Here is a 22,437-nt window from a genome sequence, read left to right as displayed (position 1 = left end):
AAAGGTCACCATTTGTAACTAGATAACTTCTACACTGCTGTGCAATTGTTTAAGGAATTGTTCAAAGTGGAAACTTTTGCTTATGGCGCAATCTGCTCTAACCGTAAAGGTTATCCAAAAGAGCTTGTTTGTAAAAAGCTTCAGAGGGGACAGTGCAGTGCCTTGGGTAATGATGAACAGCTAGCTGTGAAATTTGTGGACAGGAAGGATGTGTACATGCTGACTACCATCCATGATGAAAGTACTTCACCTCTGGCTGTTTGGGGTCAGGTTGCTGAAGTGCCAATCCTGTGTGCATTTTAGACTCCAATAAGCACATGGGTGGTGTTGATAGAGTAGATCAGAGGTTTGAACCTTACACTGCTATTCGTAACGCTTACATTTGGTATAAGAAGTTGGCCATCCATCTTTTCAATTTAGCAACTTTTAATGCTTTTGTTGTGTTCAAGGAGTGTTCTCCAGCGTCAAAGATGACTTTTGTTCAGTTTCAAGAGTTGGTGATAGGCACGCTTGCTGTAGTGGAACAGGCTGATGCTCCTAGAGTTGGAGTGATGGAAGATGTGGCTAAATTGAAAGATCGCCACTTTCCCAATTTAATTCCTCCCACGCCCCGGAAAAACTATCCCTGTAAGAGATGTAGAGTCTGTTTGCGAAGAGGTATACGGAAGGAGAGTTGTATGCACTGTGCTGATTGTCCTTCTAATCCTGGACTGTGTGTGCCCACATGTTTCAGATTGTATCACACCCAAAAGAGATTTTGGGAGCAACCGTGAGTCCAATAGTGTACTGCCTGGTCTGCATGTGTCTTTTTATTTGTTTTTCAGTTTCACGTTTGGCATTAGAATGATGTCTTTAGTTACCGCTGTTTTTTTGTAGTTATAGTTTTGTATCTAGTTCCAACGGTGTGTAATTTCTTTCTTGTTAAAAAAATAATTGACAGTGTGTGTGGACTGTCGCTAAGCTGGTGGTGTGCATGGACTGGCGCTTGGCAGGCAGTGTGCGTGGACTGGCCCATGGCTGGCGGTGTACATGGACTGGTGCTAGGCTGGCAGTGTGCATGGACTGGTGCTTGGCTGGCGATGTGCATGGACTGGCACTTGGCTGGCAGTGTGCGTGGGCTGGCGCTTGGCTGGCGATGTGTCTGGGCTCACGATTGGCTGGCAGTGTGCGTGGGCTGGCTCTTGGCTGCTGGTTCGCGTAGGCTCGCGCTTGGCTGACAGTGTGCGTGGACTGGCGATTGGCTGGCAGTGTGCATGGACTGGTGCTTGGCTGGCAGTGTACGTTGACTGGCACTTAGCTGGCAGTGTGCGTGGGTTGGTGCTTGGCTGGCGGTGTGCGTGGACTGGCACTTGGCTGGCAGTCTGGGTGGTATGGTGCTTGGCTGGCAGTGTGTGAGTAGTGACTTGCTGCTGGTAATTACACACTCTGCTAGTGAAACACCACTGCAGACACTATGTCAACCACCAGCCGTTGTGATTGCTGTGTCAGTCAGGAAGGCATATGAAAGTGATGGGCCCTTGAATGGCTCTGTCTGTTGATGTGAATGTTGTAATGTGCTGGGCCCGTGGCTGGCGGTGGGATGGTCTTGTGTGTCACGTATGAAAGGTGCGTGAATGGCCTGTAAAGAGGCTAGTGCCTTGCCATGGCTTTACACTCAAGAGCTGTGAGTAATTGGTTTAGGTTTTTAACCTTTTAAATATTAACAGTGCATTTCCTTTTTGTGAAATTTCTTGTTAATAAAATATACATTTTGAACCTTTCACTCACCCTCGTGCCAAATCCAACCAGTATGCATGTGTACTTGAGGAACTGATGGATAGGTAGTCATATTTGTCTCATCTGTCTTTCTGTGCTAAGGTGTAAAAACACAGAGATCCACCCTTAGATAGATTTCAGAATAATGTACTCACAGGTCACATGTGTTTCCTACTATGGTTGGAAGCACATAGAGTTTGTTTAAATACCCATCATACACCAAAAGGGCCCTTGGTATAATGCTTCATCATGGGGGGTTCTGCCCCGCTGTGGGATTGGGCGTGCTACGACCTAACACTACCTGGGAGCACTGATTTTTCAGAGCTATGTGTAGTGTAGGAGAAGTGAGTGGAAGGGTCAGTAGTAGGTGTGAGAAGTGAGTTAAATAATACCTGGCTTCTATGGACTATGTACTTTAGAACTGGTACTGTTAAAAGAGTGGGTTGGAGGTATACTGCTTTAATGAGCGATTCCTCCTGTGTATGTCAACATATTTCGAAGCACACAGGCTTCTTCATCAGGACAAAGAGAGTTCCATTCTGTTCTCACTATTCTACTGAAACAATGTCGATTGAGTAGGACTACGTGAGTGAATGTGAAAAAAGGTGATATATGTACAGGTAGTGTAACTGCGTAAAAATGCAAATAATCATGCACAAGAAACAATACCTACTAGGTATTTTGTATGGGAATGTGTTTTTTGTGGAGACAATGCCCCATGAGCCTTGCAACGGGTTGGGAAGGGTGCCTATAGTCACAATTACATCAAGGACACTGCTTGAATCCTGATGGTGCAGTGAGCAAGGGACTCATGTCTGAGCATACCCTTCCACGCTTATGGTGGACAAAACGATTCAGAAAAGGGGGTGGTGATGGACAGAGTATCTGAATTAAGCAGAACACTCGTACCCAGTCAACAGATCAGGGCTTGATCCATCACCGTTTTTTAGCTCACTGCACCATCCCAGCTCAGAACCTGGCTACATGCAAATTAGTCTGTCCTTGGCCCAGTGCATCATGGGAACAGGGCAGACCAAACTACCATGCCAATTCTTTTACTGGAAAGGAAACAAGCTTCCGGGGACCGGTTTCTGGCATTACAGCCATCTTCGGCCCGGCTTGCTTGAATCCTGATGGTGCAGTGAGCAAGGGACTCACATCTGAGCATACCCTTCCACGCTTTTGGTGGTTGTTTTGTTGAGATGTTTTGCATGGTTTTGAAGCTTTTCATTTCAGCTTGTTTAAATGTGGAGCAGGTGTTTGTTTTCTGTTGAAAGAGGAAAAAAGTTGGATTCATTTAATTTGGTATTTTTTGCTTGTTTCTCAAGGTTTAGGGTGTTGGTCTGGTTTTGGTCACTGTGAGCTTCTAATTTATAAAATATATATTCTAACTTTATGTTACATTTTTGGTGCATTGTTTTAGATGAGAGCTTTAGCAGTTTGTTGGTCTGGAAGTTGTATTTTTATATTTCATGTAATATGTGTAAAACAATAAAAGTTAAAGATTGTGTTACTATTTACTTGTTAATTCATAATTTTTTAATAGTTTAGTACTATTTTATTTTTAGTTTAAATATATTACATACCTCCATATGTAATTGGAGAGATTCATACTTTGATGTATAATGTTTTGTAGCAAGAATCTTTTGTAGCAAGAATTCAAGAGAGTTTCCTCCTAATGCAGTGTTTGTCGTTTTTGGAGCGTAGTATATCATTGTCACACTCTATGTTCACAATAAACCTATACATTTGTTGTCTTTAGTGATATTTAAGGTTTTTGATTGATATTGCAATTATTGTAATTTATTGTCAATAATCTCCTCTAATGTCTAAGGAGACAAAAGTTGAGTGATGTCACTGTCTGTGAAGTCACTAATGTTAAATGGCGTATAATGTCTCTTCCAGTACCACTTGACATCAGTGTCTGCTTCCTTGCTGTTTTCATTAGACAGACACAGGGATATTGAGAGAAATATCGCATGTTTCTGTACTAATGGGGCCTACTACTTTGTGCATTTAAAAATATCCCCTCTGAGCCCTACTGGCCACAGTAAAAGTGTGGTTAATCCATTGTGTCTTAGGGACATCTATTGTGTGGATGGGAAAGGGTGCACTGAAGAGTAGGGTCTTTACGTTCATATGGTTCTACTTTAAGTTCTACAGAGTACCACCGCACTTCACTTCTTATTGGGCACCCTGGAGAAGAAGACACCATCCAGCTGGAACTTGCTGTACCTTGTTTAGCATCATCTAGTGTTCAAGGTGTGTAAAAGATGTTTATTTGTGGGTAGATGGGCTTATGTTAACCTTGTCAGTCTTAACTTTCAATGCATGTGTTCAAGATGTGCTGCTGTAGAGCTTACATGTGTGTGTTCCACTCCATTAGGTGTCTCTATAGGATAACGTTTAGCCCTTCTGAAGAACTTAAACTATTACCACCATGGAACTGGCTTCGGAACAACCATCCAAGCCTTTGCCCTCTTGCATCTGGATGGTAGCAAAGGCTTGCTCCATGGTCTCCAGAGCTCCAATTTTACTCCACTGAAAAGCATCTTACATGCTGCAGCTATAATAACCAAAGGCCTGCAGTAGTACAACCATTTCATTCACACACTGAAAGAACTACACTGGCTTCCCGTGCAAGCCCCACCATCTTCAAGACCAGCTACATCACATACAAGGCCACCAGAAGCAGCACCCTGCATACTTGAGCGAGAAATGAACAACCTCAGACAGGAGCATCACACTAGAAATCAGAACATCACTATACTAAAAATAAAAACTGGCAAAAAAGTAGTTTAGACAGGCCTTCTCTATATTTGCTCCAAGCATTTAGACCAACATGCCTGCTAACACCAGAACGGCCTCAGCCCACCCCAGCTCAGAAAGGAGCTGCAGGTTCCCATCTCCAGAGAGCACTGCATCTCTCCTCAGTGGGAAGCACCTCCCCTGTGCACTCTGCCTCACTGTAACTTCTCCTGAATCACAAACCTTGGTGCCCTCGCATGGCCAGCCCTCAGGTGCTCTATAGCTAGAGTCACCTATACACCCGTACATACATAACTTGCATCGACAGACTGTGGCCGTCCATGACTCACAAGCTGTACCTTCTCTACATGGATTCCTGCATTGTGTGCACTGCACTCCCTGCTCTTGGTGCTGTGATAAAGGGCTGTGGTGACTCTCACTTGAGGCAATGACAGTTGTGCACCAGATCTAAGGCTCATTTGCCATACTACTGGGCACTGATAAGTACCAAGTGGCACAAGTTGCATCAATAACAGGCTGGGTTCTTGTTCCATGCCCTCAAGGGGTTCGCTCTCAACCGACGTGGACCACAATAGGGTCAGCAAGCATCTCCCAACAGGTCAGTCCACTGAGCTGAGAAAGGCCGGCTCTTTAAGGAGTATTTGACCCCACCATGGAGTAAAGAGCCATTCCAATGCTCTTGATGCAGGGACCAGCAGACTCACAGATAGACGGGACTGGTGGACAAAGCCAGAATTAGGAACACTATCTGGGTGGGAATTGCCTTTATCTGCAGTGAGTGTTGTGGCCTTAAGACCAAGCACTGAGTCTCATGTGAGCTAAAAGGGCTGTATTTGTCTTGCTGAAGCCGCCTCTTTGGGATTATTGGAAACTACAAAGAACCTCTTCTAATGCGCCCTATAAATAGCCACAGATCCGGTATCACATACAGAAGGCAAAGTTAATTCTATGGAAAGGGGATGGTTACAGGAAACATTCTCAAAAGAGGGAATTAGTGCACCAGCACAGTGAGAAAGAGGTGACCAAAGCTCCTGGCAAGCCTGTGGCATCCCAGCCTGTCCTAGATGCTGTGTCATGCAGACGGAAAATGTCACACAAAGCTTGTTTTCAGTCTGCCCGCTCCCATGCTTGGCCAGTTCGATGACGTGCCACAGCCTATGTATGGCAGTGCAGATGGGTGGGGAGAGCTATTCAGGTTCTATGCATGGCATGATCTGATAATTATTGGTTTCAGTGTCTGGCTTGGCCCACAATACAGTCATCTGCAGATAAATACAAGGGCGCAAACCTTTCAGTCTTCAGAAGGAAGGTGGAGGTTTGGACTTCGCATCCTCTTAAAGACCCACTCTGACCTCTGCAATGACTTCGGACAGATTCACCACCATGAAGACCCTCATCTTGGCCTTGATGGTGGCCACTGACCTGGCAGCTGCTGGTGAGTCTGGACTGGATACAGACACATGGAGGAAGAGGTTAGGTGATTGTTAAAGGGAAGGGACAGTAGGAGGCAAGAGTGGGGTGATAGAAGAGAAGGGGGTTGGATTCAGTGTAGTCCACAGTGGGTGTTATAAAGTATACAAGAGACGGGCAGCAGAAGGCTTCAAGGGACTGCTGGGAGAAGGCTGTGGAAATGGGAGACTGGGCAGACTGCAGAGGCAAAGAGGAAGGTTGCAGAAGATTAAAAGGTGATGTTGCGCGTGAGCTCTTTTTAAAAAACCTTTAATTCACTTGGGCACTGTGGAGAGCCAGTGCGTGCAAGCCACTTATGCACTGTTTGTTTTGGCATAACTACGGATAACTTTAATCGGACTAACCTGCATTTTGCTTGGCTGAGCTCTTCGAAGCAGGCAGGCAGTTGCTGTAACCTAGCAACAAAGTGCTGGACTCGCCCCTCCCTCCCGCCTCGTTCTGACGCCAGTGACTAGCACCGTTTGAGCAGAGGGCGTGGAGGGTCCGAGCCAGACACTTCCGGCAGATACCTGCAGCGCTCTAGTTGTTGGGACGCTGGGGGGGATATAAGGCACTGGATCCTGGATCGCCTCGTGGTAAGCGGGCAGTGGCAGTGTCCCTACCGCTTTTACTGAAGCGCTACCGGCGTATTGGTGAATAATACTTGTATGCTGCTATAGCGCGTGAGCTCTTTTTAAAAAACTTTTAATTCACTTGGGCACTGTGGAGAGCCAGTGCGTGCAAGCCACTTATGCACTGTTTGTTTTGGCACAACTGCGGATAACTTTAATCCGACTAACCTGCATTTTGCTCGGCTGAGCTCTTCGAAGCAGACAGGCAGTTGCTGTAACCTAGCAACAAAGTGCTGGACTCGCCCCTCCCTCCCGCCTTGTTCTGACGCCGGTGACTAGCACCGTTCGAGCAGAGGGCGTGGAGGGTCCGAGCCAGACACTTCCGGCAGATACCTGCAGCGCTCTAGTTGTTGGGACGCTGGGGGGGATATAAGGCGGATGTGCTATAGGCAGCGCAGCGGACGAGCGCAGTGGGCGCGACGAAGGCGCGCCCGAGTTGCGCCTAAGTTAAGCCCGTCTGCGCCCGTCCGCGGCTGACCACGGCCCAGGGCCAGTCCCCCTGCCCCTCCATTAGAGCATCTCAGTTGGAGTCGGGAGGATCTACTTCTCCTCCGCAGTGAGCAACTAGGACCTTGCTTACATAGTATGGAGGTGGAAAACAACGCGGGCTGCAGCTACTGCAGCTTCAACTTCCGTAAAGGGGATGCTAAAATCAGAGAGCAACATAACTTGGTATGTGGTCTGCTGAATGTACGTTCCTTACGCAAGCACTGCCTTGATATGCACGACCTGCTTAGTGGGAAGCAATGGGACCTGCTCTTTCTCACGGAAACATGGTTAGACCATGATTCCATGCCGGAGATTGTTGAGGCTATCCCGGAGGGCTACTCCCTGCAGAGGTTAGACAGAGCACTAGGCAGAGGGGGTGGCATAGCCATAGTAGCTAAGCAGGGCTTTCAATGCCATCTAGAACAAATCACAATTGAGGACAGCGAAGCCGGAGCTTTCTCTATCTCGATAAATGGAAACTTCACCTTGAAGGGCCTTTTGATCTATCGCCCGCCTGGTTCGACAGCAACATTTATTGAGAAGCTAGTTGAAGGCGTCACAGAGGCGGCACTAAGAGCTGACAAATATTTAGTATTGGGTGACCTGAACTTACATCTAGATATCCCTACGGACAAGGTGGCTAGGGATCTCTGTCAAGCAATGGCAGGACTGCAGTTTGAGCAGAAAGTTAAGCACCCCCCCCACCAACTGGGCCACCTTCTTGACCCGATTTTCGCAAATTGGGAACAAGTGGAAACTCAGAACCCGGTCCCTATCCCGTGGTCGGATCACCATCTCATCCCGTTCACTATTGGGATGCAGGGAGCACGACCGACAGGAACCTCCTGCTGATAAACACACTAGGCGGAGATGGGTGGCGTTCTCTCAAGCTAAATTCAATCAGGCGCTCACTGCGAAGGGCAACCCTGGGGGAGTGGGAGTAGAAGAAATAACACCAACCTGGCCCAGCGTATCACGGAAGCCCTTGATTTGGTGGCCCCACTCGGTGTGGCAAGAGTGGGGGGCCGTGCTCATAGATCGGCACCATGGTATAATGAGGAGGTGCGGGTGGCCAAAGCAGCATGCAAACGCGCTGAAAGGCAATGGAGAATTGCCTACACTGCCCACGCTAAAGCAGAGTATATAGACTGCAGGCGCATCTACCATAGACTGATAAGGAAGGCTAAAACATTGTACTTTAGCAATAGGATTGAAGAAGCAGATCAGTGCACTAAGGAACTTTTCTCAATCTATAAATCACTCTCGGTAGGGAAGTCTGCTGTGGTGCCCAAGAATCTTTGCTCAACGGAGGGCTGTGATCGCATCGCAGAGTTTTTTGCAAATAAGGTGGCGAACATCTACACCTCCTTTCCTCAGCAGGCTGGCGACAGCCCTAAGCACTTGGAAACCACTAAGGCCAAAGGGGAACAGCGACTAACCACCTTTTTCACCCCTCCGACTGAGGAACTTCTCCGCATTTGCGTGTCTATAAAATCTGGTTCTCCAAGGGACCCTACTACTCTGAGTCGGCTGAAGGGCAGTTTGCAAGTACTTGAACCTTATATCCGCCATCTACTAGATACATCCTTTAAGTCCCAGTCTGTTCCTAATGCTTGGAAACAAGCAGTTGTACTTCCTCTGCAGAAAAAAGCTAATGTCAGCTTCGAAAAACTTGACAATCTTCGCCCAATCTCTCTCCTGCCCTATATGGCTAAGGTGGCGGAAAAAATAGCTAACCTACAACTTATGCATTTTGTGGAGGAGGCATCCCTACTCCATGACTCTCAATTTGGCTTCCGCCCCCGTCATTCGACGGAGTCAGCGCTACTCATGGCGGTCGAAACTCTACGACAGGGTGTGGATGAGGGCCAAACCATGGCTTTGATCCAACTGGATCTAAGCGCGGCATTCGACACTGTAGCACATTCCACCTTGCTGCAGTGTCTGAATGAAGGAGGGGTATCAGGAGAAGCGCTTGGCTGGATTAGATCCTTCCTGTCAGACAGGTGCTTTCAGGTTCGCTTGGGTGACTGTTACTCGAAGGAGATTGGGCTGGGCCAGGGCGTGCCTCAGGGCTCGTCCCTGAGCCCAACCCTATTTAATCTCTATGTCTCACCTCTAGCAGCTATTGCGCCTGGTGTCCTATGCCGACGACACGCAGCTGGTCATCTCCCTCTCGTGTGCACCCGGTCTTGCAGCGGACATCTTCAAGGATTGCATGCAAGACCTGGCAACCTGGATGTCCGCAAACTGTTTGAAGTTGAACGGTAGCAAGACCGGGGTGCTCGTGGTGGGGGGAGGGCCATCTGCTTGGTCGTCGGCATGGTGGCCGCCCTGCCTGGGAGAAGTCCCCGTCCCATGCCGGGAGGCTAGGAACCTCGGAGTGTGGCTGGATACGGATCTTGCCTTTGGCCCCCAGATCAGCCGGGTGGCAGGGGTGTGTTTCGGTGTTCTTTGAACCTTAAGGAAAGTATTAGATCTCCTCCCTATCGCTGCTCGAAGGACGCTGGTGCACGCCCTGGTCACCTCGCGACTAGATTATGGGAACTTGTTCTACTGGGGGCCACGGGCAAGGTTTTGGGCCGCCTTCAAGTGCTCCAAAATGCCGCAGCGCGTCTTGTGCTTAGGCTCCCCAAGAGGTCACCCTCTAAACCAGCACTCCAGGCTCTCCACTGGCTCCCTGTGGGGAAGAGGGTGGAGTTTAAAGCCCTTTCCACATGCCACCGCATTCTGAGCGGCAAAGCTCCTGCCCCGCTCCAGAGTCTGGTGACCTGCTATGAGCCCACACGCAATCTTCGGTCCTCTCGGACTGGGCTGCTAAAGGTTCCCAGAGTAAGGAAGGCGCGCATGGGAGGGAGATCTTTTAGATACCTCGCTCCCAGGTGCTGGAATGCTCTACCCTTAGAATTGCGCTTGGAACCGTCTGAGATTTTGTTCAGGAAAAAACTTAAAACCCACTTATATAGCAGGTAGCCTTTTAAAGGGCGGGGGGGCGGCTACTCCACTTATCATAGCGCGGGGACACGCCGGTGGCGTAACCAGGCGCTCTATAAATGTCTAATAATAATAATAATAATAATAATAATAATAAAAATAATAATAATGTTGAGGGAATAGCCGATAGAGGACATTGTAGAGGAACAATAGATATAACGTGTTAGAGGTTGAAATGTCAGAAGAATTGGAAATAGTGGGTAAAGAAAGTGTTAAAAGTGGAGAAGAAGGTAGGGGACAAAGGTTATTAAACTCTGAGAAGTCAGAAGATTATGGAGAATGGTGGAAAGACAAAGTTAAGGAGGAGCGCTATGAAAGAAGAGTGAGGTAAGCTTGAGGCAGGGAGTAAGGAAGGCAGAAGAAGTGATGAAAGATTGAGAGGTGAAGAAGATATGGGATATTGGAGACAAAAAAAATGTGTTGAGTAAGCTGGGTGATGGAAATAAGAAATGGCTAATTTAGGAGAAAGTGAAAGGAGACAGGCATCGCTTGTTATAGAGAGTGAAAGAATGAGCAGGTAAAAGAGATGAAAGGAAACCTAAAGTAAAGAAGAAAGTATTGAAAAGAGGAGATGGTGAATTGAGAACAGGGAATGAGAAGAAAGCAGGGAAGAATACATTGGCATAAATAGAAATAAAATGAAGAGGCATGGTACTCATGGGTGAAGAAAGAAGGAATGGCGATAGATTTGGGAGGGAAATGAAAAAGTGTAAAAGAATTGGGAGACTGGAGGAGTGAAGACAGAAGAGATAAAAGCAAAAGGGAGAAGGAGAGATATGTTGGGAGTGTGTAGAAAAAGAAGTAAGCAGGAAATAAAGCGCTGCATGTCAAGGATTAGGTGACAGAAGAGTGTAGTAGTAGGCAGGATTCAGGAAGTGAGGAGGAGGTGTTACAAATGTCGTCTTCTCACCTACATCTATGTTTTATTTCCAGGACCCTTTCTTCCACCTGCAAGCACACCATCCCTGCCACCTGCTGGGGGTGAGCCATTCATGGCACCTCCTGGGGGTGCACTGTTGATGCCTCTTCATGGAAGTGCACCAATGTCACCATTTCAGATGCCTCCCGGCTTCCCAGATCTCACATTGGCCAGTAACTGCACCCAGAATACAGACTGCTCGGGGGAGCTGAGATGCTGCTCGCTACCCTGTGGGCGGAAGTGCATCCCGCTTGTCCCAGGTGAGTACTGCATTTAGCCTCTCCCATCGGAGTTCAGAGGTACAGGAGAAGCAGACACAGTACTAAAGGGCTGCAAGTAGGGTGGTTGCATGCCCTCAGAACTGCTATTTTATATCTGAGGGTCACTGAGAGGGATTTAGTTATTTACCTTATATATATAGCGAATGTGAACTGATAGACACTCGGGAAGGAGTAGACGTGTGTAGCACAGAGACACTAGTAAATGCTATGCACAGGCTCTTGTATACTTAGGAGCCTTACCTGAAGAAGACGCGTCAGAGAGGGGGCATTATGGTGATTGAAAAAGTGGCATCAGGTAGATAACTACTCTATCCCAACAATTGCACTGTGCTACCTGAAGAAGGAAAGGCCACCCCACCAAGAAAGACATACTAAAGAGTAAGTCATCCTTCCACAGGGTAGAAAGCTGTATAGATGGAGGTAAGCACTCTAAACTAAAGCCACTGCAGCCTGTGGAAGACAGAATTCCTGTTCCAGGCAGTGATTCTGAACCCGCCATGGGGTCCCTGGCTACAGCAAAATATATGGACAGCAATCTGCAGGTGCTTGCTCACTCCCCCATCTGTAGGCCGTTGTCATGAATGGACTTCTATATGAAGTCAGTGTGAGGTCCAGTTTAGGGTAATACTCACTACGCCATTGCGATATCTCGTCTAGAGGAGCAGTGACACCATGGTTGCTACTATAAGAAGCCCTTGTTGAGGGGACTTTGTGACTCGGCTGTGAGCTTCTCTGAATGGCCCTTCTTTTGCCTTGAGTGCGCCGGTCTCGCTCCAGGGATGGCCTTGCAACTCTCTATGTCATCCAGACTTACCAGAGAGGAGAGTGAAATTCACATATGTGATGCGAGCTGCAATTGGTGAGTGTGGTGGGATCAACAGCAATCTAGAGATACTGCAGTCTCTTTTTTAAGGCTGTAAGCAATATAGGTAACATGTAACAGTGGATCAAAGGGTGTGCTGATGCCAGAGAGTCATAGTGTAATAAGAGGTGAGAGTTCTTGATAATGGTGGAACCGCAATCCACCTGGATGTCATTGGTCATTGCTAGAAATTGAGCTTTCTGGTTGGCAGAGGTATCCAATCAGAAACCACAATCCTAGTCAGGGTAAGTTATATAAAAGCCATACAATAACCTCTGCGTACCCTTTGGTAGCTTGGCACATAGAAGTCAACCTTAACAAGTCAGGCTTAACTTAAGAGACAATGTGTAAAGTATTTGGGCAACACTTCAAACAGTAAACTTGTGAAAACATCACAAAAAGACTCAACATCAGTTTAGGAAAAATAAAGTATGATTTTTATAAATATGCCCGAGACCAAAATGACAAAAATTCAATAAGTAGAAGTCGAGACATGAATTTTTAAAGATTAAATGCAAAATTAGCGCTTACAAGCAGTAAGCGCTTTTAGAGTTAATAGGTCGGGCTGGACAGGGACAAGGTCACGAGTTCAGATGGACCACGATGGAACGCGGGCCAGATATGGGACCCATACAAAGCCAAATGAGCAAAATGACCCTGATCCTGGCTGCAAACAACGAGATACTGAGTGCAGCTGATCGATTCTTCGGTGTCAATCTCACAATCGAGGAGATGCGTTAGATTTCTCCACGTAACAATGGTGATGTGCTGCACTTAAAAGCAAAGCACCAGTTCCAGGATGTGTTGGTTCCGAAGGCAATGCACCAGTTTCCTCCATGCAGTAGAGGGGATGCATCAATCATTGCTCACTCCAATGGTGATGTGGCAGTTTCATGTGCAATGTGCCAGTTCAGTTCCGGAAACAGCAGTGATGAGTTGATACTGTTTTTGCAGCAGAGAATGCATCAGTCTGCTGAAGCAAGGAGCTGAGTTCAACTCCAATGAACCAGACAATGGAGTAGGGTTAAAGAATTTGATGTCCCTGAGTCTTTGAAAAAAAGAAGGCTAGTCAGCTAGCCCTTGAAGTCACTTTGGGTAAAGTGATGAAGGTCCAGTCGAAGAGATCAGCAGGCAGCAGAGTGCACAGCAAGGCAGCAGTTTTCGAGAGCAGCAGACCAGTGTGGTAGCCCTTAGCAGAGCAGTTCTTTTGCTTGGCAAGTTGGTTTTATGTCTAGAAGTGCACTGACTTGGTGGGGTCAGAGGTCCAGAATCTCTAGCAAGCCATGCTTTGGAGTGGGGGTGACTTAACCCTTTCGCTGCGGCGGCTATTCCGCTGCAGCGCTAACAGGGCGGGGCAGGCGCGCGGCGGCCGCATACTGGTGACAGAACCGCTCCGTCACCAGCCGCGGTTGAGCTGTGCTTGTGATGGAGCGGTTCCGTCATGGCCCGCCCCGCTCAATAGAACGCGCCGCGCAGGCGCAGTGGCCGGGCCATGACGGAACCGCTCCGTCATCAGCACAGCCCAACCACAGCTGATGACGGAGCAGTTCCGTCATCAGCATCGAACGTGTTAAAAGAAGGGGTTTTGAAGTGCACACAGGTCCTTTCTTCCTGCTCTGGCTCCAAACTCACTACAGGGGTAGTATGTAGCCCTTTGTGTGTAGACATAGCACAGCCTATTCAGGTGTAAGTTTAAGGTTGTGCCCAGCTCCTCCCTACCTTCCTCTCAGGAAGATGAATGAAGTCACACCCAACATTCCTTTGTCTGTGGCTGTCTAGAGGGAATACACAAAGTGAGTTGATACTCAGCCCTTCCAGTGATCAGAGACAGGCAACGGTCACCAAATGGCTAAGAGCAGGAAAATGTGCAACTTTCTAAAAGTAGAATTTTCAGAATAGTACATAGAAATTCAATTTTATCATTAAGGAGGATTTGATAGCAAACATGATAATTACACCTTCTCTCAATTAGGAATGACAGCTTATTAAATGTAATAAGGAATTCCCAAGGTTAACCTATGAGAGGGGTGGACCTCTCAGTAGTGAGCACCAAGGTTTTTTTACTACCAGGAAATGTAAAAATTTAAAGTACAAGTCCTTCCTTTTTGTCACATAGAACTCTGTCCACCTAGTGACTTCCTTGGGGGTGAAATATGTAATAAAAAGAGAATGTAAGGTTTGACAAGGGGTATTAAATGCCAATTTGACATGGCAGTGTAAACTGCACACACAGTCTGTGCAGCAGCACACCTGAGACATGTTTTAGGGCTACGTGTGTGGGTGGCATAGGCATTGGTGCCGCCCCCCACCCCCTCCACTATCATTTAATTTACAGGGCCTTGGCACATGTAGTTTATTGTACTAGGGACTTACAGGTCAATGAAATGTGAAATTTGTGAATACATCAATCAAACCATGATTTTTGGAGAAGCATATGCACTTTAGCACTGGTTGGCAGTGATTAAATGCTCAGGGTCCTAAGGCCAACACAAAGGAGATCAGAAAAAAAGAGGAGGAAGGCAAAACGTTTGGGCTGACCCTCCAAGGAGGGCCATTTTCCAACAGTCATGATGTAGCAGACCAAAATCAGATATAGGTATTGGTGTCCCGGAGGGTATGAGAATGCCAGGGGTCACAGTAGAATGAGGGGGAAATTATCCATAGATAATAGTGTTATCAAATGCCACCTGGATGCCGGGGGTCCCACCAGAATTTGAGAGAAGAAACAATAGAGATGGTGAGTCAAAAAGGAACCATGATGTCTTGGTGGCCATAAAATCAGATTAAAAAATAGCCACAGATAGTAATGATACCTTGAGACATTCACGGGTGAGTAGCCACGCTTTACAAGCCCTTGATTGATTGATTGATTGATGGCAAAATTCTCCACAGTTTCAGGGCTCCAAGATGCTATGGGATAGTGTGCCCCCTAAATATGTGCACCAAAATATCAAAGCATATAAATTGCAAGGTCAAAATACAGAGTCCAAAATAATAAAAGTTTAGCATTGATTTTCTATACATTACTCCACATATGTGTACCTCGAAAATATATATATTATCATGGTACGTAGGAGTTAGGAATAGTACTTTTACACTTCCTCTACATACGCTTCCTTTTCGGTACTCTGTCCCTTGATATTCTGTCCATGATATACTTTTATCTTGATATTCTGAGGATGTTCAGTAGCAGCCCTATGGGACAGTATCAATAAATATTGACCCAGACATAATGTTAAGTTAGAAAAGCACCAGAATTTCACTGGTCACTATATTATGAGAGACAAAATCACCTATAGAGCTGATAAAAGATAGTAAGTTCAAACAACACCAAGATACAATGGATCACTAGAGGATGAAAGAAAAATCAGTGATAGACACTGATGGGGTTTAATTCCCGCCATGGTGTTAAAGGATGACATAAAATTCGGTGAAAGAGATACGTGAGACAAAAGGGCACAAGGATGCCATGGGCCACCATAGGATGAAATAAAAGTAATGGATGCTGACTGGTGGGGCCAAAGGGCACCAGGATGCCAGGGGTCCCCACTGAGTAAAAAGCCATGAAGGAGCAATAACATTCCCAGAATGCAATAGCTTGCTAAAGATAGAAATAAGAATGTAAAGTGTTCTTCTGATGGTATGGAGTCATCTAGTGACTGTATTGCTATGCTATGTGCTTCTCTCCTCCCCTTAAAGATGTCACTCAGCCGGAGGGGTCTAAGGTTTGCCCAGAAGACATCCTGAGGAAGCTGAATATTACGGTCCCGCCTTCTGGATTTCCTGACCCCAGCACCATGAAGAACTGCTCTCAGTCAACAGAATGTACCATGAACATGAAGTGCTGCCTGACCCCATATGGAGGGAAGTGCATGCCAACCATCTCCTGTGAGTACACACTTACCTCCTTAGAGTAAGACATCTCCCCTCTGAGTGCACATTACTTCCTGGTAGTACAAACGTATCTGCAGTGAGGAGAGGCACGTCTACTGTGATTCCTCACAACTAAGTCTCCCGTGAGTAAGCATCCATCTCCCGTGAGTGCACGCTTATTTCTTACAAATATCTTTCTTATCTGTCAATTTCTCCCTCTCTCTCACAATCTATCTCTTTCTCTCCCTCTCTCTTCCTCACTCCTCTCTGTCTCTATCTCTCTATGCCTATATCTCTCTCTCTCTCTTTCTCTCTCTCTCTCTTGCTCTTTCTCTCTGTCACTCTTTATCTCCCTCTCTCTCTCTGTCTCTCTCTGTCTCTCTCCCTCTCTTTACCTCAATATCTCTGTTTCTCTTTCTCTCTCTCTCTCTTTCTGTCTCTATCTGTTTTTCACTGTCTCTCTCTTTGTCTCTCTCTCTCTTTGTCTCTGTCTTTTGTCTGTCTCACTCTCTCTCTCGCTCTCTCTCTCTCACTTTCTCTCTCCCTCTCTCTTAGTCTCTTTTGCTAGACTCTGTCTCTGTCTCTCTCTCTGTTTCACGGAATGCTGTTTCTCACTATTTATTTTAGAAACCACGTTTTCATAATCTCTGTTTTCATAGCCTACCAACTCCACACAACAAATGATCAACTCAGATGCAGCCGGTTAATGAGTAGGAAATAGCTCCGCCCCATTAACTGAGTCCTGTTAGAGGGCAAGGATTGTTCTGAACAGAATGATAGATCCTTATAGGCGATTTAATGACTGAAGACATCAGTGGACCAATGGGCCTGATTACCAATGTCAACCAGTAGGACATCAACAGATCCTCTGGGGGGCCGATGGCTACCAGTGGGGGAGTGGACTTTGCCATTACGTGCACACGGCCCATCATCTGCTAAAAGTTGTGTTCAATTATGTTTCACACATTCTTCATGAGCACTTTAAACTTATGTACTGATGGGGAATGTACGTTTTGTCCTTATATGCAGATAATTCCCCTTCAGAAGGCTTTGTGAACATGTGCCCAATGGACTTCTTTATAAAGTTGTTTACTCCTAACAACCAGTCTGGAGGACCAATGAGGCCGGGGCCAGGAGATCACCCTCCCTTTGGTAAGAGCACCTGATGGGGAAGTCAGTCACTCATGGTAACATGAGAAAGAAACTGAAGGAGAAGACTGCTCAGTGCTGGCTCCCACTCTTTGCACCTTTGTCTCTCCCTACATTGTTCTCTGTGTTTTCTCCATACCTTCACATTCTCTTGACTACAAAATACCTCTTTAATTTTTTTCTCTCTACTACCGTTCCAAAATGATTTCTTCTCAGTACTTCCTCGTTCTGTCTTCTAATGAATGGCAGCCTTCTCTGCATACAGTTGTCTCTTCCAGGACAGGTCCTCCCACTCATTTATTGGCTATTTATTTTCTCTCCTCCTATGTCCTCAAGTGCCTCCTCACATTCCCCACTCTCTCACCCTTCTTCAACTTGTCCTCCAGTCAGTTCTTGCCCTCACTCCCTCTTTGAGACCTACATTTCTCCTATCGCTCTACAAATGCCTTGTTATAAGGTGTCTTCTCTCATTCTCCTTTCCATAGTTCTAACTCACCATATCAATAATGTTTGTCACTCTCTACTACCCTTTTTTACTGTCTCTTCTCTACCTCTTTTCATGTTTCTCTCATATAATCTGTATCCTCATCTGTTTTACTTCCATCCCACCCTACAAACCTCATTAGTTGTCTCGAATACGGCCTCAATAAATAAGTTGTTTAAAAAGAGCAAAATATGTTTCTTTTGTCTTGTAAGGACAATGGTAGTGTCAGCATTGATATATTTTCTTGTGGCAGACCTCTTTCGGCACACAGACCTCCAGCAATGCTTCTGAAGCCACCTTGCGGGAAACAGCCTTAATAACAAAGTTTGCAAAACGACTAACCTGAACAACGAATCCTAAACAACGAGCAATCTGTTAACCACGACATCATTAACATTATCATTGACATTATCATTAACACCAATGTTCCCCCACATAATTGAGTCCCATTCCATTCCTATACATATGCTGTGCTAGAAATGTAAATAAAATCACATCTTTACATCTCATTATTAATGATCAAGAAACATAGGATGCTGCAATGACTAAAGTTCACCCATCACACAGAGAGAATGTTACAGTCCATTCTACATTAATGTTTATACCACCAATGTAGAGTAAGTTAAACAACACTTCACTCGACTCATGAAGGAAACAAGTCCAATGACCATTCGTACCCTATCCACGGTCATGCTGTTTACCATGACTGAATCAGCAGTTTTAGTAGAGGTGGAAACATATTAACGCACTCTCTGCTTCCACATTTCAAGATAAAGACTGAGAAAAATGTTGGCGGTATTGGAAATTGTTTTTCTCGCGGTTGTGCTCCATTGTTGCCCATCCCCCATAGCACAGCAGAGCTCTCGCTCACCTGGAACGGTCTGGCTGTGGCCAGTATGAATGTGATCATCTCTTTGTCTTTCCTCTCTTCTCACTTTCATTTCTCAGCTTCTCCTACTGACGCACCCCCACTATCTCCTCCAGGTGACCTTTTTCCAGGACCCAAGGACAGCATTGCCACCCAGCTTAATGCCCTGATCACCGGGATAGCAGCAGAGGTCAAGAGACTAGTCCCTGAGAAGAGTAAGGAAGTGGACAATCTCAATAATAAGATACAAGAAAAGATCAGAGAAGCTGTCAATCACATCAAGGAGAAGATGGAGGCTGGTCTGGAGGCCCTGAGAACTGTCCACAAGCTTCTCAAGGACAACAAACTTCCTAAGCCTAAGGTCATGGAAATTTTGGCGCATGCACGCAAAGCTTGCCCAGCTGACAAGAAGGATGGGCCATGGGACATGAGCCAGAGAATTGACACCGTCTTAACTACTTTGAAAAAGTACCTGCCAACGACACCCCCAAAGACCATCCGTCCCTGAAGAATCTCGTCAATTCTGGTGAGAATAATGTCTGTATTGAAGTCTTCGCTCATGTTCAGAGGTACGCTTCGTTTATGACTTCTAATCACTGCGGGGCTTCGGTGGGTCATACAGACATATTCAGGATGTCATGGAGTTGCCTGTTGTCAGTAATACTCCTTATAGAGCTCATGTTATCAAATTTGTGATAGGATAGGAAGATTCACCCCCTCTAACACCACCTCATGTTAGAGGCACCCTCGAGGTGACCCTTTGCAGAGGAGAGCACCCTGACACACCTTGTTTCCAAAAGAGCCTTCTGTTTAGTCAAACCCATGCTCACGTGATCCATTGAAGAAAATAGCCTCAATCCCACAATCTGCAGTGGTACCTTACTACTGGCTTCTCCGGCAGCAGGCAATAAACATCTCCATCCAGACACTCACAGGATTCCATGGGCTATCCCACTTAGGGCCATCAGGCCACTCTGGTGAAACCTCATCAGCATCACTCCTGTGCCCCACAAACTAAGGCCTGAATTGTTTTTCTTATTGCTCATGCCAGCTATTTTGCTTGAAGGTTTGCTCCACTTATCTCCCTTCTCTCTCCCTCAGAAACATCACTTAGGCTTTCCAGGGCTTCCACCTCAATGACCACTCTTTAACTATCATTGCTTCCTGTCATGCACGTTGTTATTAGTTCAATATCACTTCCTACAGTTTCACAACTGGATTCCCTTCTGACACTGCACTACATTTTCATTAAAAAAGATCCCACAAACAGCTGTGCCTTTATGGAACATTTAGGTATTTTTCCTGTTGGTGACTGCCTGCATGGTGGTCACCAAGAGGAAAGTATGTGATGGAAGCCTGCCCCTAATTGGGCATTTAGAGCTGGCAAATGATTTCTGGAGATGGGCCCAGCTGATGTTCTGCAGTGGGAACCTGAGCAGGTCACAGTGGTAAATGAATCAGAGGAACTGTACCCAGTTTATGGTAAACTTCCCCTTACTGCCCTACTCTAAATGGGTACCTCAGACTTTCCATCTCCAAAGCAGATGAAATAGCTTGTCTTAAGTCAGTCAATGACTTCTCTCCTCTAGATGGTGTAATCTACATATGGTTTCAGTGTTTCCCTAGGTTATCAGGCTCCCCAGATGTGGGAGGACAGCTGGGTTCTGATGCCAGAATTTGTAGAACAGTTTCCACTAAATTCCAGCTCCCTAATTACCACCACATAAAATCTGATACCACCGCTGCCAAACCCAATCACTGGCAAAACGTGATAAACAAGCTTTGTAAAGCAGATAGTATTGTATTAAAACTGTTTTGAAAAGATAAGTGTCACTGGGACACCAATGTCCCCCCACATTATGGATCCCATTCCATTCCTATACCTATGCTATTCTAGAAATGGAAATAAAATCACATACGCGTATAGCACATTGACTAATTCAAGTAAAAGAAATATTGATTCTGCCTTGAAAAGTGCTTCCTGTGCCTACTCAGCTGATGCCTACAGCCTGGACACTAAACCTAGTCTAATGGCCTTTGACTAATTGCCCTGCCTACATTGTGCCTACATTGTGCATGTAGACAAGATTCCCTATATGTATCAATAATCTGGTCTCTCATCTTACCCCGCTGCCTTCCACCCAGTTATTCTTCACTCCTGACTGCTGGTCTCTGACAAAACTTGTTCCCAGTCTTCTTTGGAGGATCCGCTGCAGGGAGCGTGATACAGTCCATCAACACCACATCCTATTTGCCACTAAACAGGCATTATGCGGAAAAATTATATACATTTAATAATATCATACCTATATGAATGACCAGCAGGGCATTCCAACATTTGGCCAGACAGAACAACCAGGCTCACCCCGGATAGTCATCCATCAAGAGCTCCAATAAGAAACTTCCATCCAATGACAAACCACCCACCAGCAATGACAGGTGAATGGGCAGCTCTCCACCCTGGCAATATTGGTCCCTTCCCATCCTCACGGAATCAAACCGCACATTTTACTCCAACATTCTAGGTTAAAATCACCCACCACACCACAACCACAGCAACAAGCGACACCGCATGTCCTCCTTGACATCAACACTTAGAATGTGGTCAGACACAGGTCGGTTACTGGTAAATGAACTCTGGAGACGTGTTTATCGCTCTGCAAGTCATGACCTGGCAGTTCCCAGACCAGCCTCCAGTGGAAAGTGTCCTCTATGCTTGAAGCCACCTTTGCAGTCAGAACCAATCAACTCTTTGGACACTTCAGAACATGCATTATGATTGGTGGGTTCTGGACTTTGCAGTGCTTGTTGTGGCTGCAGGCAAATAACTCAAATTATCATAAATTGCTGACATGACATTGCTGGGCTCTACTGCAACGCACCAAAACCAAATATAAGCAAATTTGTGACTGTGTCACTCTTCGGTCTACAAAGCTAATATGTTAAGAAAGACTTTATTTTAGTTAAATACAATCCACAGTAAGGACAACAGAGTAACCAAATGTGTTCCATTCTTTTTCAGCAGGACAGAGAAACCAGAGTCAAGATGAGTAGGCAGAATATGCCATCGTCGCCATCAGGAGCGTGTTTCTTAATGACTGGAATTCCTGTTTTCCCTGTATTTTTTTTTTCTTAATCCTACATGTCATAAAGTAGCTGGTAAAAAAAACCTGTGTGTACGTTCAGCTTAGGGATGAGTTGCCTATTAACTATTAGACCTTCTCTTCCAGCTGGTCTTGCAAAATGCTGGCGGTACAGACAGTCATCCGTTCTTCCCACTCCCAAATGTAGTCACCTTTCTTTCACGAAAAATAGCCTATTTGGCTCAAAATGTTTGACTTTTAGGTAAACTTTCACATTTTATCAAACGTTTCTAATTGAAAAGCATGCGTTTATCATTGACAACGTTAATTTGTAGTTATTATGTTTCATTAATAAAAATATATCCTTCTGCATTTTGTTGTGATGGTTGCACACATTGGCCTTTCTCCAAGATTGTGAAGCTTGTGATGTCTGAAAGTGAGAGAAGTGGTGTTCAGGCTAAAAATATACACTCAAGCGCAACTATCTGCTTAATCCAAAAATATGACTCGTTGATTTCAAGGTCACATATGCTTTGAATGTTTATCACTCAATATTATGAAACAAAATCACTTATGCAAGCAAAATTCATTGTTTAAAAGAATTGATTTTCATACGTTGCCTTGGTAAATTGCAATAGCGTTATAAGAGAGTTCAGTATTAGCAATATAGCATGCTTTTATGAAGTTCACTACAGTACCCTTGACATGTGGGATGTGAGACACGGCTGAGACCAGAGCCCACTGAGATACTTGTAATGCACAGCTCATGTCCTCAAGAGTTCTGATCTCTGTGAGACCCTGGAGTCATCTCGGTGAAACAATCATGTTTA

The 22,437-nt window shown here is 45.7% G+C and overlaps 1 protein-coding gene across 1 annotated transcript; it reads left to right on the top strand.

Annotated features, from left to right (window-relative positions):
• The first annotated feature begins 11,031 nt into the window (after positions 1-11,031).
• On the top strand, positions 11,032-21,655 carry LOC147700896 (uncharacterized). Its single transcript, XM_086928531.1, has 5 exons — positions 11,032-11,267; positions 15,850-16,038; positions 17,053-17,175; positions 18,641-19,050; positions 21,547-21,655. The coding sequence occupies exons 1-4, from the start codon at positions 11,081-11,083 to the stop codon at positions 19,030-19,032; spliced, it is 891 nt and encodes a 296-aa protein (XP_086784657.1). The 5' UTR covers positions 11,032-11,080; the 3' UTR covers positions 19,033-19,050; positions 21,547-21,655.
• The last annotated feature ends 782 nt before the right edge of the window (positions 21,656-22,437 follow it).

Source organism: Lissotriton vulgaris, chromosome 7 (genome assembly GCF_964263255.1).
Source record: "Lissotriton vulgaris chromosome 7, aLisVul1.2, whole genome shotgun sequence".
In the NCBI taxonomy this organism is placed as follows: domain Eukaryota; kingdom Metazoa; phylum Chordata; class Amphibia; order Caudata; family Salamandridae; genus Lissotriton; species Lissotriton vulgaris.
The sequence above is the reverse complement of the archived record's forward strand: the minus strand, read 5'-3'. Positions and strand labels throughout refer to the sequence as shown.